This window comes from Apostichopus japonicus, chromosome 2, assembly GCF_037975245.1.
Source record: "Apostichopus japonicus isolate 1M-3 chromosome 2, ASM3797524v1, whole genome shotgun sequence".
Lineage (NCBI taxonomy): Eukaryota > Metazoa > Echinodermata > Holothuroidea > Aspidochirotida > Stichopodidae > Apostichopus > Apostichopus japonicus.
Window position 1 is genome coordinate 25504054 of NC_092562.1, and position 16684 is coordinate 25520737.

The 16684-nt window shown below is 36.9% G+C and overlaps 1 protein-coding gene and 1 pseudogene across 3 annotated transcripts in view; both read right to left on the bottom strand.

Annotated features, from left to right (window-relative positions):
* The window catches only part of LOC139980226 (uncharacterized), a 3713-nt pseudogene extending 3252 nt beyond the window's left edge, over nt 1-461 (bottom strand).
* An 8014-nt stretch (nt 462-8475) lies between these two features.
* Nucleotides 8476-16684, bottom strand: part of LOC139983817 (uncharacterized) — a 120578-nt gene continuing 112369 nt past the window's right edge. For 2 of the 3 annotated variants that reach the window (XM_071997636.1, XM_071997646.1), the window contains exon 2: nt 8476-12864. In XM_071997636.1, the coding sequence (XP_071853737.1) occupies nt 10649-12838 (2190 nt within the window). In that variant the 5' untranslated portion in view covers nt 12839-12864 and the 3' untranslated portion in view covers nt 8476-10648. Of the gene's footprint in view, nt 12865-14837; nt 15112-16684 lie in introns of those variants that run through there. The other variant, XM_071997626.1, reaches the window with a different exon arrangement.

The window sequence follows — 16684 nt, forward strand, 5'->3', positions numbered from 1 at the left end:
CACATTTGACTTAAAACACTTCTTGTACCAAACTACTTCATTATTAATCTTGATAAAACTGTTGTTCCAGATAATCTGATCACCGTAATTCGCCACCGGGATTTCATAAGTGACATCGCTCCAGGCACAACAGCAGTTGCGAATAAACTCGTGTTTAACCTTCTTAGAAATATCATTTCCCTTGAAATTACAGCTAAAAAGAAAATCCTTACCAACGTTTTTCAAAAAAAGGTCGAAAAGGACTTTCCAATGGCCAAATTTATGATCTGTATATCTTTTAATCCAAGTGATTTTCATACTTTTCATAAAAAACATGCACGTTAATCATATTTAAGCCGCCTTCTTCCTGTGGCTGCATTGAAATTTTCCTCTTTATCTTTCCTCTCCAAATAAAGTTAAACAGTAAACTATTTAGTTCCTTTAAAAAAGATTCTGGAGGGTTAGCCAGAACAGAGGAGAGGAATACAAGTTGTGACAAAGCAAAACTTTTTTATGATAACAATTTTACCATAGGGAGTCAGATCACGAGGAGACCACATATTTAGGACACTTTTCAAACGTGAACGTTTTGGCAAATAGTTTAAGGGAAAGAGTTCACTTCTATTATTCGTAAGTGTAATGAACCTTATAGGAACATCTGTAAAGGGAATATTATAAGCACTCTGACCATTACCATTCTCATTATTATCGCCGATAGGAAGAATGTTAGACTTTTCGAAGTTGATCTTCAGACCAGAAGCTCTGTTAGTATCTCAACAACTCTCTGTAAAGAACGATCGTTATTGTCCAGAAAAATAGTTGTGTCATTAGCATACATAGACACTTTAATGTTAACATTTCCTACTGGTAAACCGACATAAATACGGTCAGCTCGTAATTTCAAAGCCAAAATTTCTGCACACAACACAAAAAGGTATGGGCCTAAGGGGCACCCTTGGCGCATCCCCCTTTTAACAGGATAAAAGCCAGAGGAAACCCCGTGATTCAAAACGCAAGCCGTACAGTTTGCATAAAAGGTCTTAACCCAACGAATATTGCTATCCCCAAAATTGCAAAGTTGAAGTGTATGGTACAAAAAATCCAATTAACTGCACAACATTTCTGCACACAACACAAAAAGGTATGGGCTTAAGGGGCACCCTTGGCGCATCCCCCTTTTAACCGAAAAAAAGCCAGAGGAAACCCCGTGATTCAAAACGCAAGCCGTACAGTTTGCATAAAAGGTCTTAACCCAACGAATATTGCTATCCCCAAAATTGCAAAGTTGAAGTGTATGGTACAAAAAATTCCAATTAACAGGCTTTTTCAAAGTCAACGAAGAGAATGTCACCCGGCACATTTTTATCCTGTACATACTGTATTACATCTAGGATCAGTCGAATATTTTCTCCTATATATCGGTTCTTAGGAAAACCGGTTTGATCATGATGGATAACATGCGGCAAGCCCTCTTTGAGTCTTGCAGTGATACAAGAAGCAGCAAGTTTGTAGTCTACATTTAAAAGGAAGATTGGCCTCCAATTACTAATTTTCTTCATATCTTTACCATCTTTAGGAAGTTAAGGAATAACAGCTCTGCCTTGCTCCGAAGAAAGTTTACTTATCAAATATCCAGAGTTCAGCAACATAACAACGAACGACTTAATTTCTGGCCAAAAATTCTTTAAAATCAGCTGGCAGATCATCGCTGCCAGGTACCTTACCAGAAGCCATACTCTTAAGTACATTCCAACGTTCCTCTTCAATTAAGACACCTTCACAATTATTTCTTGAATCGTCGTTCAAACCCGGAATATGAAGCGACTCAGTAAAAGTATTATCCAAGCAAGCATCATTACAAGTAGCATATAAATTTTCGTAAAAATTTCGCTCAACGTTTAGAATTGCGTGGAGATCGGTAAACTCAGTCCCATTGTCATCGACTACAATTTTAATTGACTTGCGCTCACTGTTTCGTTTCTCTAAATTTAGGAAGTATTGTGTATTCCGTTCACCTTGTTCAACCCATCTCGCTCTAGAGCGAATAATAATACCGTCAATTTTGCCCTCGTAAATGTCGTCAAGGCTGCGCTTAGCGTTTGTAGTTTAAGGGACGGAGTGGGGTTGAAATTGTATTCAGTTTCTAATGAAACAATAACTTTTTGCAGCGTTTTTTCCTTCTCCCTCACAAGACGAGACTTTTCTTTAGAATATTTCATGGACCAGGAACGTATGATAAATTTTAAATATTCCCCAAAAAATTAAAAATAATCCCATTCTGCCAAGGCACCAGAAACTAACTTACAAATTCCTACGAAATCTGCTTCTCTCAATAGGGAAGTTTTTAATTTCCAAACACCCCCGCCTCTCTTAAAATTCGAAGCACGCATCTTAAAAATTACCGCATTATGATCAGACTGAATGGTCGATAAGGTATAACAGTCGTTACAATAAGCTAGCAAGTTGGCTGACACCAGAAAAAAATCTAACCTACAACTAAGGCCATCAATAATATTTGAAAACCATATGAAAAGATACTTCTTTGGATTCCTCTCCCTAAATACATCAACTAAATTAAGCGCCTGTATGCAGTCAAAGAGTATCTCTCTCGCTCTAAAATTTGTTCTTTTCGTGCCCCCTGCCTTGTCGCGATCAAGGTCCAGAACTAAGTTGAAATCACCACCCCAAATAATGTTTATGCTAGTAAAATTGGACGCTAGGCACCTATATATATTTCTAAAAAAAGACGGATTGTCCCTATTTGGGGCATAAACATTAACAATAGTATAAACTGTGTCATTAATAGCAATATCTATAATAATGTAGCGGCCGTTGCAATCTGACAAATGCTTAACAACTGCTAGGCTAAGGAAAGGATTAAACAGTCTAGCACACCCAGCACTTCTTACAGATCCACAAGAAGGAAAAAAGCCTTTCCACCCCATTCATTACTCTAAAAAACTGTAGAAGCGTCAATGCAATATGTTTCTTGAATTAAAGAAATAGAGAACTTTTGGTTATGTAGCCAAGTAAACACTTTACGTCTATTTGTTGAGTCATTTAAACCACGAGCATTAAAGGTACAAACCGAGATGACATCATGCATTTCAAGGACTAAAGAAAGAACCAAACAGAAAACACAAAACAAACTAGAGCAAAACACACAGACACACTCTCAAAGACAAAAACAGCTACAAAATAACAACAACAAGACAACACAAAAGATAGTGCTTTGTTTGCACTCGAGAAAGGAGGAATGAGGACTAACCTTGACTTAACAAAGTAAAGGGATCAATTTAGAAAACTCGTCAGAAAAATACAATTAAATATGGTCCAGATGTTGGTTTTAATGAGTTACAGAACATCTATAAAGTTCACTAGTGAATTCCACGACGTTGTTTTTTATTCAAATGGGTACGGTTTCCTCCGAGCATCCCGCCACTTCCCCGCCACGTATCGTAGTTTTGTTCCAGTTGAGTACAGTTCCTTCACCTTAGCCGATCGGGCTTTTTTCTCCTCTAGATCCAGCCTCGTAAGATCGTCTACAATAAAGAAGTGTTGATCCTTCAGGTGAGTTCTCCACGACTTCATAATAATTATCTTATCCTGAAAGGACAGGCATCTCGCTAATATATGAGGCGGTTTATCTCCGACACCCGTCTATCCCGATAGCATCTCTAAATACGTATCTCGTGGCAATTTGGAAACTTTAAAGGATCTTTTGCTTGTAAAATAGTCGAACAATTCTCGTTTTCAATTCTTTTGATTCCCACGACTCTGAAGTTGTTCCTTCTAGAATGCCGCTCAAGTTTATTGATACATTCAGCATTTTCTTTGATGGTGACGTTGGCCTTCTCTAAAGCTTTAGAAATTCTGGAAAGGCGATTTGAATAATCTTCGTCTCTTTTCTCTAACTCCTCCACTCGTTCAGATAAGGATTCGATAGCTTTATCCAGGTTGCTTTCCAACATACCAATGCTTTTTTTTCGAAATCGTTACGTATTGACAACTTAGTTGTAGTTACCTTGGGCTTATTTTTGCTTCCTTTGAGCCTACCTCTCACCATAACGGCACAACTTCACGAAGAAAAATGTAGAATATAGTTGATATTCTGGGTTGGTGGTGATAAAACACTTTCACAATGCGGAAGAAGTGTCAAAAACGTTAAAACTGAGAGCCCCTTACAGAACGTTCTTGACAGTTAAAAGGCCATCCTCGTTTCCTCAGTAATAATAATAATAATAATAATAGTCATCATAATCATGATCATAATCCTTATTATTATAATAATAATAATCATAATCATTATCATAATGCAGTAAATCCCAGTTTCTTCCCCTGGGTCCTTTTATTTCAAATAATCCAGCTCATGTCAGTGAATTCAATATTTTGATTACTAACGCTCCTATTAGGTATCTCGGTATCAACTTTAAATATTGTATTTTGTGTCAGGAAGCGTACGAGAAGGCACCTTAAATATAACTAACCAATCGCTCTGAGAGAAGTCAAAGGTAACGCTCCATTTTTTGAAAAAATAGCTCCCAATACCCAGTGTTGGCATTATTATAATAACGCTTGACCCATGAGAGTGTTTTGAGAGCTTCCACAAAGCTGTGAACATGTTTTATTTTTAAACCTCCCTTTTCAATTGGATTGTACATAGTAAGTCTCTTTACTTTGTCAGGATTCCCGTTCCAAATGAAGTCAAAAAATAATACTTTTGATTTAACAATGAAGTCTTTTGGGGGTCTAGGCAGAACCTGAAAAAGGAAGACGAGTTGGCTGATTGCAAAAGAGTTCACTATAATTGTGTTTCTGCCAATAGGTGTGAGATCACGCCCATTCCAAACTCTAAGCTGGTGTTTCGGCTGATCAGCCTAGATAGCTTCTGCTCAAAGATTAAGCGAAAGAGATTGTTACCATTGTGAGTAAAGTTGATACCGAGAATCTAATAGGAGCGTTAGTAATCAAAATATTGAATTCACTGACATGAGCTGGATTATTTGAAATGAAAGGACCCAGGGAAAGAAACTCGGATTTGCTGATATTAATTTTGAGACCTGATGCTACATGAAAATTCTCTAAGGTATTCAGCACCTTAACAGTGCTGTTGCGGGTACCGTCTAAGAAGAAAGTGGTGTCGTCGGCATACTGCAGTATTTTAATTTCCCGATCATATCTTTTTATTCTCTTGATTGTGTTGTCACAAATTCGACAGGTTTCTTCCCTATTCAGAGAGGAGTAAGGCAAGGATGTCCCCTTAGCCCGTACCTCTTTATTCTATGAGCAGATATTTTACCTAGAAATTTTTCTAGGTAAAATATCTGCGCATAGAATAAAGAGATACGGGCTAAAGGGACATCCTTGCCTTACTCCTCTCTGAATAGGGAAGAAACCTGTCGAATGGCCATTATTTAGAACACAGGAAGAACTACCAGTGTTGAGTGTTTTGACCCACCGTTGAAAACTGTTCCCAAAGATGAAATAAATAAGAGTGTGTTCAATAAAACCCCAATCGATACAATCAATAGCTTTTTCAAATCAATAAAGAACAAAGACCCGGGATGTTATTTGTGGTAGTGTGATCGATTAGGTCCAGCACAGAACGAATGTTTTCCCCAATAAACTTATTTTTGATACAACCAGTCTGGTTATCCCAACAGTATTGTCGACGACCCGTTTTAACGGGTTAGCTAATGCTTTTGCTCCTATCTTGTAGTCAGTGTTAATGAGTCTAATAGGTCTATAGTTATCTATAACCTTATGGTCTTTATGCGGTTAAGGAATTAGAGTAAAGACCCCTCTATTTTGCTCACAGGATAATGAATGATGATCAAAATCAAACTCCAAGGAATCGACAACAAGCTGACAAGAAGAGACCAAAAATGTCTATAAAACTCAGCAGAGAGACCATCACTACCAGGAGATTTACCGTTGGCCATTGAGCTTAAGGCTCTATGTCATTCATCTAAAGTAATTGGCCCGTCGCATGAACTGGGGTCCGATTCCTCAGAGTGAAAGTCAGGCAAATCTCTAATAAAATATGAAGGAACACAATGTGAATGAGAGAATAAAGTACTATAAAACAAACGTATTTCACCAAGAATATCTCCACTGTTTGTGGTGACATTGCCCCGTTCATATTTAAGCTAAAAATGCTGTTATTTGCCTTGTTGCGCCTTTCTAAATTCAGAAAATATTTAGTGTTTTTTTCACCAGCCGCAACTCAATATTGCCATGAAGCTGATACAAACCTTTTAAATTATTACGGGCATTATCTAATTTTGACGACTGGCAACGGAGTGGTTTCCATACAACTCTCTTTCCAGATTAAAGATACTGCGTAATATTTCGATTTCGCATTTATGTGTACTTTTAGGTTTTTGTTTGACAAAATTAATAGTTTTAGAGAGAATGGCATATTTGAGATTCTCCCAAATTGCGGAAGGGTTTAGAGAACGTGTGTTACGAGTAACAGTAGCAACTAGATTTTGGATTAGGTCGTTATAAGCAGAATCATTATTATTATCATCATAATAATATTATTATTATTATTACTACTACTACTATTATTATTATTACTATTTGGTTAATATGTATGTCTCTTCTACGCTTCCTTATATCTTACTCACATCATCACAACCAACACATATATTTTACAGTAAATGTGGATGAAGCCTCTTCTGATATACTATGAACGGTACTATTCCCTAAGTAAGCGCAGTTCTTGGTGATTTGGTAGTTTGTTGTATTCCCGCCTTCAGGGTTTTCCTCAATTCAGGATTAAATTACTGTTGAAGTTAAGACGAGATGATTCACGGATATAATACAACAACAAACAAGAGCAGTGACGCAGCAGAAACTCAACTAACCTTTTATTTGAGAAGTTTGTTCTGATTGGCTATATATTTCTGAGCAGTTTACCGATTCGTTTGTGCGAAAACAATATGACATACGCGGGACAACGGTGTCATATCCTCCCCTAGAAACTTCATTTTATCTGCCTAATGCTCCTTCTTAGTAGACATAGTTTGGTACAATATTACAAAAGTTAAACATTTGCTTGCAAATATAAGACAATAAGATGATTTTTTTATTTTTTTATTGAAATAAACAATGATAAAACTTTGAGGTAAATTTGAAGAGTCAAAAGGCTGTTTTCTTGAATACTTAAAATGCAGAGCTGCCATTGTAGTATCTATAAACCAGAATGCAAACTGTACATGTATTGATGTTTGATAGATGACTTCTTTGTAACAGGATATTGCTGGCAATGTTATCCGTAAGATATGGTTGAAAAAGGTTTGTTTATAACTCTGCAGATACTGATCACCCTTGATGAGTTTTGAGCTCACAAAAGTTAGTATCTTTATACTCTTATACTCAAACTGACACCTTACCATGGAAGTAGGATACTTTTTTATGTTACAATTCTCACCCCCCCCCCCTCATCCCTTCTCACTCTCTCTCTCTCTTTCACTCTTCTAGCTATTCCTCACCCTAATTCTTTTCTAAAGATTGATTCATTTATAAGTATATGGTCCCAAAAAAATGTCAACTGTTTGGAACTGATTTTGTATTCGTTTTACTACATAATTCTTATATATGTTAAGTAGTGTAGACCCACCTTGATTTCGGTTCCGATTTGAGAGGTAGAAAACTCCATACATACAGTCTATTCAATCCACCCGAGTGTTCTCTTTCTTAAAGAAAAACAGGAGATTATGTTAACATGAAAAATGTATAAATGTTATGCTTTTTGTAGATTGGATGACAGAGTACACACATGGCAGAACATGTGGTGCAACAATTGGGTCAATTGAGGCAATTATAGACGACCCCACGCCTCCCAGGAGCAGCGTACGAAACTTGTTTACAACTGCGTGAAGAGAACTGTTTACAAGTGAAGAAAACGTCAGGCCGTCATAACGAAAATATTCATTGTCATGATTCGCACACATTGAAGGGGGTGCGAATTGGCAACTTATCAGCTATCCAATGAGGAGTATGGTTAAGCTAGTGAGAAGGACGTATAGAGACCATATTATACGTTGAAGAGTTAGTGTTTAAGTCAATGCATGTATTATCCGGATTATGCTATCTGAGACCGACATGGTTGATTGTTTGAGATGGACGGGGTGGGGTCTTAAAGGGGGAGGGGGAGGGCGTATCACACCTTGGTTGCTTCCCTATGGCTGCATGTGCATTGCGACCGCACTATCGTAGCTTACGGTGTCTCTTTTAAGTATTGTTAAGTGTTCTCCCCCAGTATTTTTTTCCTTCTCATTATCGACCGTTGCCATCGCTATTTATTATCGCATCCAATTTACAATTGCCAGATTTTGCTGATTCATTTAATCGAGTCTTTCCGGGTAGGGTAGTAAGAGGTGCTCCTTCCGGTTCTCTCTTACCATGCTAACATCTGCTTAATGTAGTCGTCCACAGATCGGAAATACTTTTCAATCATCAAAGTAAAGTTCTTACGGCATTTTGTACTATGGTACTACTATGTTTTTATTGTGCAATAAACTTGATAAGAAAAGTTATAACGATAAAAATGATTATATCTATTAAAGATGATATTACGAAAAAGTAAATGAAAATGAAATATATCAAACTGCAGAACCATCTATGCTAATGGACATAATTTTGACTTCGCGGGAAAAAATCGACCATGTTGAGACAGAATATATGAGGTTAAATAATTGTTATGACAGCTTAAATTGATCTTTTATGACAGCTTAAATCAATTTTTACGACATACTGTGTTATAACAAAATTATTGAACAATTTCGTGAGAAGCAGTAATCTGTTATGACAAAATGAAACCAGATAGCCAGTTAGCTTTGTAAATCCTTGCCATACGCTTTGCTCAAATTTCCACATCACTATCAGACTAATATAGAGCAAGTGAGATAAATTTGTCCAAGAATTAAGTGAGAACCAGAAAAGATCAGAGATTTCCAGCCATGATATGTATCACTCACTTGTGGGCATCGACCAATTAATTCACTGGTAAGGATTTAACAGTATAGAATTTTTAATCCAAAATGTTTCAAAATCCAGAAAGAACAGTACTGTTATGTGAAATATATATACATAGATTTATAAGTAAAAGGAAACTGTCTTTTACCAGTTGTGAGCTAGCAAATCATTTCTGACAACAACCATCCCTTGAATAATTGTTATTAATGAACGAGAGTTACATAATATATTGCTGATACACTTTGAAATATTTTCACAACCCAATGCCATAGCAAAAGCCATCTAGTATAAATCACAGAGAAATGGCCAACTTTGAGACCACTTGAGATTACCTGTTCTCCTCGTTTTGCTCAGAGAGTGAAAACTGATAAGAGCCTGCCTGAGTGTGATTTAAGCAAGACTATCAACTCTCTGAAGCAGAGTTCATTCCTTGGAAGACTTATATCTTATATAGAGCTCCCTCACAAAACTAAGTGAACAGAATTGACCAAACTATGTTCACCAAACGAAAATCATAGTATTGAATTCACACATTAATTGTAGCTCTAATTTCGGAGTTATCGTGTTAAGGTTATAATGTTTTCAGAATTTGACACCTGTTGAACTCATTTGATCTTGCACTCACCAAGCTGGACTACGTTCAACAAAGATGTGCTTTTTTGAGTTATCGTGTTTACAAGATTTTCAAACTTTGACTTGAACGTTGACCGCAAATGACCATTGAACTTCACAGAGAACAATAAGTTGCTTGTACTCAATAAGACGGAACCACATACCAAGTATGAAGTTAAGCCAACGAGAACTCTTAAACGGTGTTTACAAGCAAATGTCATATACATACACACACACCCGCACAAACGCCGTCACCATCACTTAGAGATTCCTTCTGCTTCCGGCAAAGAAGTAAAAAAAATGTTATCACTAATCACTAAATGTTATTACTAAAATTTGCGACTGCCTCTAAGCTGACAAGAACAATTCGCCGCGACCTTCTTTCTCGCCAGTCCAGTCCAGTCCAGCAAAGCTTTGGTTTCTTCATTAGCGGTTTTATTTTAGTGAAATTGTTTCTTTTCTTTTTTCTTTTTCCTTTTATAGTTATTATTTATTTTTTGGGGAAATTTTTTTTAAGCTAGAAAATCCTACAATATTTACAAAAAACTAAATCTTTCTGGTAGACCAAAATTTCAAGCTTTTTGGAGTTTTTATTCGAGAATCTGTTGCTTGTCAAAACACTTCATTTCTTCCTTCAGATTATGGACGCTTGTCAGTTACTTCCATAGTAAATACTTCCTTTGGAGAGGAAGCATATTTAGAGATTTTGGTGAGGCTTCCCTTTGAAAGACAATGACACTGACCCCAGTTCCCAGTTGGGACAATATATATCCATTATGACATAATATTTTATTTAATTGAAATCAAGTATTTGCACAGTTCGACCCCTGGGCTCACTTATCTACAGGCAATGCATTTGGTACACTTTCACAAATTATGACCCTATTTGACCTCAACCAGACAAGAAAAGCTAAGTGTCGGTCGAAGAGAGAGACTAAGACTAATGTGCATGTCTGTGTGTGTGTATAAATATATGCATTACGTTATTGAAAGTCAATTTAGTGGTGCAACCCTGGTGATGTCATCATCTCTAATTCAGTCGTTTCATTATCATTAAAATTATTTGGGGTAATCACTCCTCCGCTATCAGCCTAAAGCTGTAGAGTTTTGCAGAATCTTTTGAAGCAACTACGAGGCGTTCTGTGCCATCAACGTCGAATGTGGTCAGAGAGACATTCGTAAAATTTGCCAGTGGTAGTATAGATAATAGCTGTCGGCCATCTTTGCTATACTGTGCCAGGCAAGTTTGAGTAGTATTTGACCATAACATATAAATGAAATCCTTTTTGTCTATACACACACCTAACGCAGTATTTGCAATAAGATCTGGTTTGGCCAATTCGAATCCGAATTCGAATACGATTTTATTTTTCTGTCCCTCTATGGTGATTGCATGGGCGCCATTTCCATGACATACCAAAAGATAACCACCATGTACTGCGATATCGTTCACGACACCGAATACGCCACCTGTTACGTTCACGGTGTGACTGTAGTTTAGCTGATGATCAAATATTAAGAAAACGTTACTGTATTCCAAACAAACAATGATTCGATTTTTGTCAGGATCATAAGCTACACACAACATACGCTTCCCGGTTGTTACAACGTTATCGATGTACTTCCTGCTGTATGAACCATTACGAACATCGTAGATACCGATTTCATTGGGTGCACAAACCGTCACGACTTGATGCTCGGATAAGTAACAACAATAACGATTGGTGTAGTTGATTTTGTATCTTCTTGACATCTGGTCCTGCTTTTGTATTTTTCCTTTGCTGTTGATGACGGTGATATGTGAATAATTAACTGGTGCAGTACCAGATATGACCATATTTCCATCACTGGTTTGTGTGATGCTATCAATCAGATACTGACCTATAACTGATTTATCATTATGAGCAGCAGCTTGCTTAGCAGCAAATTCTTCAAAATCGATTAAAACCTCTTGATCGACAATAACCTTTACCTTCCCCCAAACCATTTTCGTTACATCCAAAGTAAAATCAGATAATAATTCTAACTGTGGAAATTCTTGTTCCATTTCTTTTACTAGGGCGTCACTGGCTGTTCTGATGTAAGGGATGCACTGAGAATCCGACCAATCGTCTTTAGAAGCAAGAATGGATGCAGTTGTCGCTGTAAAGTTCTCGTACCTTTCAATAATCTGTTCACAATAATCCAAGATATCTTGAAGTTCATTTTCCTTCTGCCTTGTTAGTAGTTCTTTTTCTGCCGACAGTTCCTTTAAATTTCCATCAAAATTCTCCAGTGTTATTTTGCAGTTAGATTCGATTTTATCGTGTTCTGCTTGCACTTCTTGAGATTCTTGGTCATATTTCTGATCCAAGTTTGTCAACTCGTTTTCAAATTTGACCCTTAGTTGACATTTCTCCTGTTCTCTTCTGTTTTCTATGTCTTCTACCTGTGTCTCTTTCTCAGTATCATTTTCGTTTATTTTGTCTTTCATCTTGTTAACATGCTGTTCGTATTGGATTTGCAACTTTTCGGATTTATCTTTTACATTTTTTCTTAGCTTCTGCGTAGCAGATTTAACCTTAGTTGGTAACTCGTACAACTTTTTTTCATTTTTGGTAATGTCCAATAGCTTTGCCTCCAGTAATTCTCTTTCACTCTTCGCTAACTCACCTACATCAAGCAGGTCGTGACCTTTGTGCATACCAGTGACACAGGTCACGCAAATCGGCAACCCTCCACATGTACTACAACATAACTGAGCCCTTTCCGTCACGTGATCAGCGCACATGGTATCTACCGTAAATGGTGATATTGTTTCCGAAGTCAAGTTCTTTTCTTTGATGGTTTCCAAGTTCAGAGTGTGTGGTTGGTGATCTTGAAACATTCCGAAAGTTAGGTGAATCTGAAAACATTCTTGACATAAAAATTTGTCACACTTAAAGCAGTATGTTGGTGTTGTTGATTCCTTAGAACAGCTAACACATAACTGCTTTTGATCTTTCTTTACGAACGAGTCTTGTAATTTGTTCAACAACAGCCTACTCGTCATATGAAGATCAGTCTTGAATCCATCCACTCCGTTTTCGGGAATTTCACAATCCTGTTTGCATACTGAACATTTAAACATCCCTTCGCTTGTTGATAGAATGACTGATGTCAAGCAATCCCTACAATATCGATGAAGACATGGTAACAGTTTCGGATCTTTAAGTTGATCCGAGCAAACAGGGCACTGGCAAACAGTCTCTGTCATGTCCTTGGAAGGTGTGGAGGATGCCATTGTTTCCGATGGATGATGGCTTTTTTCTAGAAAATGAGCAGAAAAGGTACATGATGTAATTAGCATTTATTTACAAATTGCAACGCGTAATGGCGGCTATATAGTTAAGAAGACATCTATACTCGAATAAATCCCTTGAAAAGAAACACTGACTACATTATTATACAAAAAACAAAGAAAAGCTTAAAGAAAAGATATATACTACAATATTATTCGTAAGTCGATAGTATGAAATGTGAATCATAAATATCAGGCAGGCAGGTACCAGTTGAAGAAATCATTAAGTGAATGTGGTTGACTGAACAACATGATATTGAATACAGCACCGTTTTTCCATGTCCTTTTCTTTCTTGTCCTGACATTGCAACTGCAAAGTTTCCGTAACATCCCAAGTGACATATAACGTTTGCAAAACGTTAGTTTAAACAAGTGACATAGACAATAGGACTATATACCGTGTTGCTTATACCAAAACTCATTATAATGTCACGTTATTATAATGTAATAGCGATTTTATTATCAACGTTTCTACGTTACTTTGTAACAACTAATGTTTATAACATTGTGCAAATATTTTCGCTGTAATCATGTAAAGTAAATTATCCGATAACTTTCTCATAAAGTCAATCTTTATATGGTTAAAATTGATTGTGACGTCCCTATATTCTTTGTTCAAGATAATTCCTCTTTATGAGATGATCTTTCCCTATTGTGTCATGTGTTCCGTCGGAGTCTGTTAGGCTACTTTCTTTAATTGTACGTGCCTTAGTCTAACCCTATACCTATAATGATAGTTTGACAAATGAAATTAATCGAATTTCGTCACATTTCAAATATGATTATGTTTCAAATCTGCTCTAGTTTCCGAAATCGTATCAGCCAGTTTGATGGAATTTGGATAAACAGATAGTGAGGATTATATAATTATAGAAAGAACAAAGAAGTTATATGTAATCATTATACGTTGGACAGAAAAAGTGAACAGTGTGATTGTTTCCGGCGAAGAGATGTAGAGTTGAGATGGAAATGAAATACCGTGTTATTTGAGATCTAAATCTTTTAAATTATGTTTCTTCCTTATGCAACATATTTGACCAAAAAGGGAAGTCAAACAAGAATTATATAAGATTAATGAAACGGTTCAGTCTTCAAGACCCAAGTTTAGAAACATAAAATAAAATATCGAATCATATTTACACATTCTGTCAAAGAGCTCAAATAATTTCGTTTGAAGGCTAAATACTAAAAACCTGAGCCACTACACCATATACAAGGGCACACAAATTTACGCGGCACAGGCCTTAATTTTTAAGGTCAACTTTATTGGCCAAAATTATGCTACAACTTCATAAAATGGTCACGTGTTCTCAAACTTTCAAACATTCCGAATTTTACTTCCATTCTCTTGAATCAATTGATGTGGAGACCTTTGAATGATTTTTTTAATTGTTTTTAATGTCTGGGAATAATGTGGAGGTTCAGAGGTTCCAGAAAAGAATAATTTTAATATGTCATCGACTTTATGCATGCTAAATGTTTGGAACCTACACCGAATACCTTTAAAGCTGGCTTCATGCAAAGTGACATGGTGGTTCACTTTTCCGTGACACAGAAGTAATGAAAAAGTAGGTATGCTGACATTTTAAAAACTTGTTGGACCGTTAAATATAAATTAACACCTCAAATCAACACCTTCACTTCACGCATGCGCACACATTTTATTTGGGAAAAGAATAGTCAGTACTTCCAAACATGTATATTTCTAGACCTATTTGTTATTAATGTTTAACATGTAAAAACATTTTTTAGCAATGCTGATATCCGGTTCGAGCTCAGTAGAGCGATACAGCTAGAGTGGACGTGCTATTGCTTAATGTTGCAGTTTTACTTCACATTTACTTGACAAAACGCCCATGAAGCCACTAACATAAAAACATACGAACTTAGTTATGTATATTACACTATACAGATACATACGAAACTGGCATTATATACGTACGGTATGTTATACGTAAAGGAAGTTTCCACGCCCTCTGCTGTACCTTCAGTTAACTTCTTGATATAACCGTATAAACACTCTTCTCTTCACGTTTAAGTAATGAGTCTTGGAGATAAAAGCCTCTTTCTAGAGTACTATTAGAATCGTACGAAAGCTTTCGGAAGAAGTACTATTTAATCTCTATATATCTCTCTCTCATGTACATATGTCTGCAGTAGATGTCGTAATGAAACCCATTTTTCCCGCCCAGTACACAATTATGTTCATACGTGGCATAATATGAACTTTGATACGACAGGAAGGTGATCTATTCTTGGCTCAATATTACCATGGAGCTATAAACAGATATTGGTTTACGTTTGTGATCTTATCAGAATTGCTCACCAATAATAAACACTCACCCCCCCACCTCCACCCCCAAAAACGACACTAAAACGTACTGCAAGATAAGCTCTTTGAAGGATAAAGTGTGACTGATCGCTCCCAAAGGGGGGGGGGGGCTGTGGATCAACGCGAGCAGGAAGATTGGACTGATTCATTCTATTGTGGGGGGTTAGTAATATTGCTGTGACGCAAACTATTGCATGCTCAATGTGTATGGGAATTTGGGTGGTTTAAACTACCTATTAATATTTTTTTAAACTGAGTGTGAGTTCTAAACGGTACAGCAACAAAATTTAAAAAAAATACACACAAACGATTAACAGTGCGTAATTACAGTACCCTATACTAGCGCTACCATTCGGGACTTCACAATAGCGCCTCTCGAGGCTGGGCTAGAAGGTCGATATTTTCTAACGATGACTCTCATTTGTTACCTCTAGGTCCGAATGAAAACTTAAACCAATCACAATCATTTTTATATGTACAGAATCTGTCACTCATTTGTAATGCATATTCAATTTAGACCAGTGTTATATAGAGACACAATTGAACTTTCACAATGGAGTTTCAAAAGCCAGACGGCGCTACATGTTGCCATGTTTTTTACGTGTGACTTTTGGTTTTCAAAAGTTACGTAGCTCTACATTTTTAACCCCTAAAGTAAAGTCCGATTGTGCCATGCTAAATAGAAACTAGAAAACAACTGAGATATGAAGAGATTTATTCCACCTTTCTAAAGATGTTTTAGACAGAGTCAGTGGCGTAGGAAGGTACTTTTGAGTGGGAGGGGGGGGGGGGGCTGAAGACTGATGGCCGGCATGGGGGAGGGTCTAAGGATTTTTTTGCATTTCCAGGTGGCCTCAGATGCAATTTGGTGCAATATAGCACACTTCAACCCACCCACTCCATTTTGTATATAATTTTGCTTTTCACCTTGGCCTTAGATGCAATTTGGTGCTCCAAATGAGATTTTTGTTCTCATTTGGAAATGAAAAAGGGGTTTTCTGACTTGCGAAGCCCCCCAGCCCCCCGGTTCCTACGCCCTTGGACAGAGTATAATGAAATGAGGAAAGAACTGTTATCGGTGACGGAAGAAAAGCATGGCCTAACAGTAGGTCAACGGTTGGTGTGGGAAGTAACTGTTGTGACTTTCCGCCGCTGCATATAGGAGCGCTAGGGAATTGACACTTGCGGCAGAATTGTAGTTTCACTTTTGTCTTAAAACTCTTGAGACTATATTTACGGAAGCCTCAAAGGTACATCGTATTAACAACAGACAAACAATGCAACATGTCAAAAATCTGAAAATAATATTCGGACGAGATGCAATGTCTGTAAAACGGTAATTATCTGAGAATTAATGCTGGTACACACTTGCTACTAACTTAAACAAAACGTTTAACTTCTCAAAATTACCATTTTGTTGAGATGTATCAAGTCTTCAAAAATTAAAGAATCTGAAA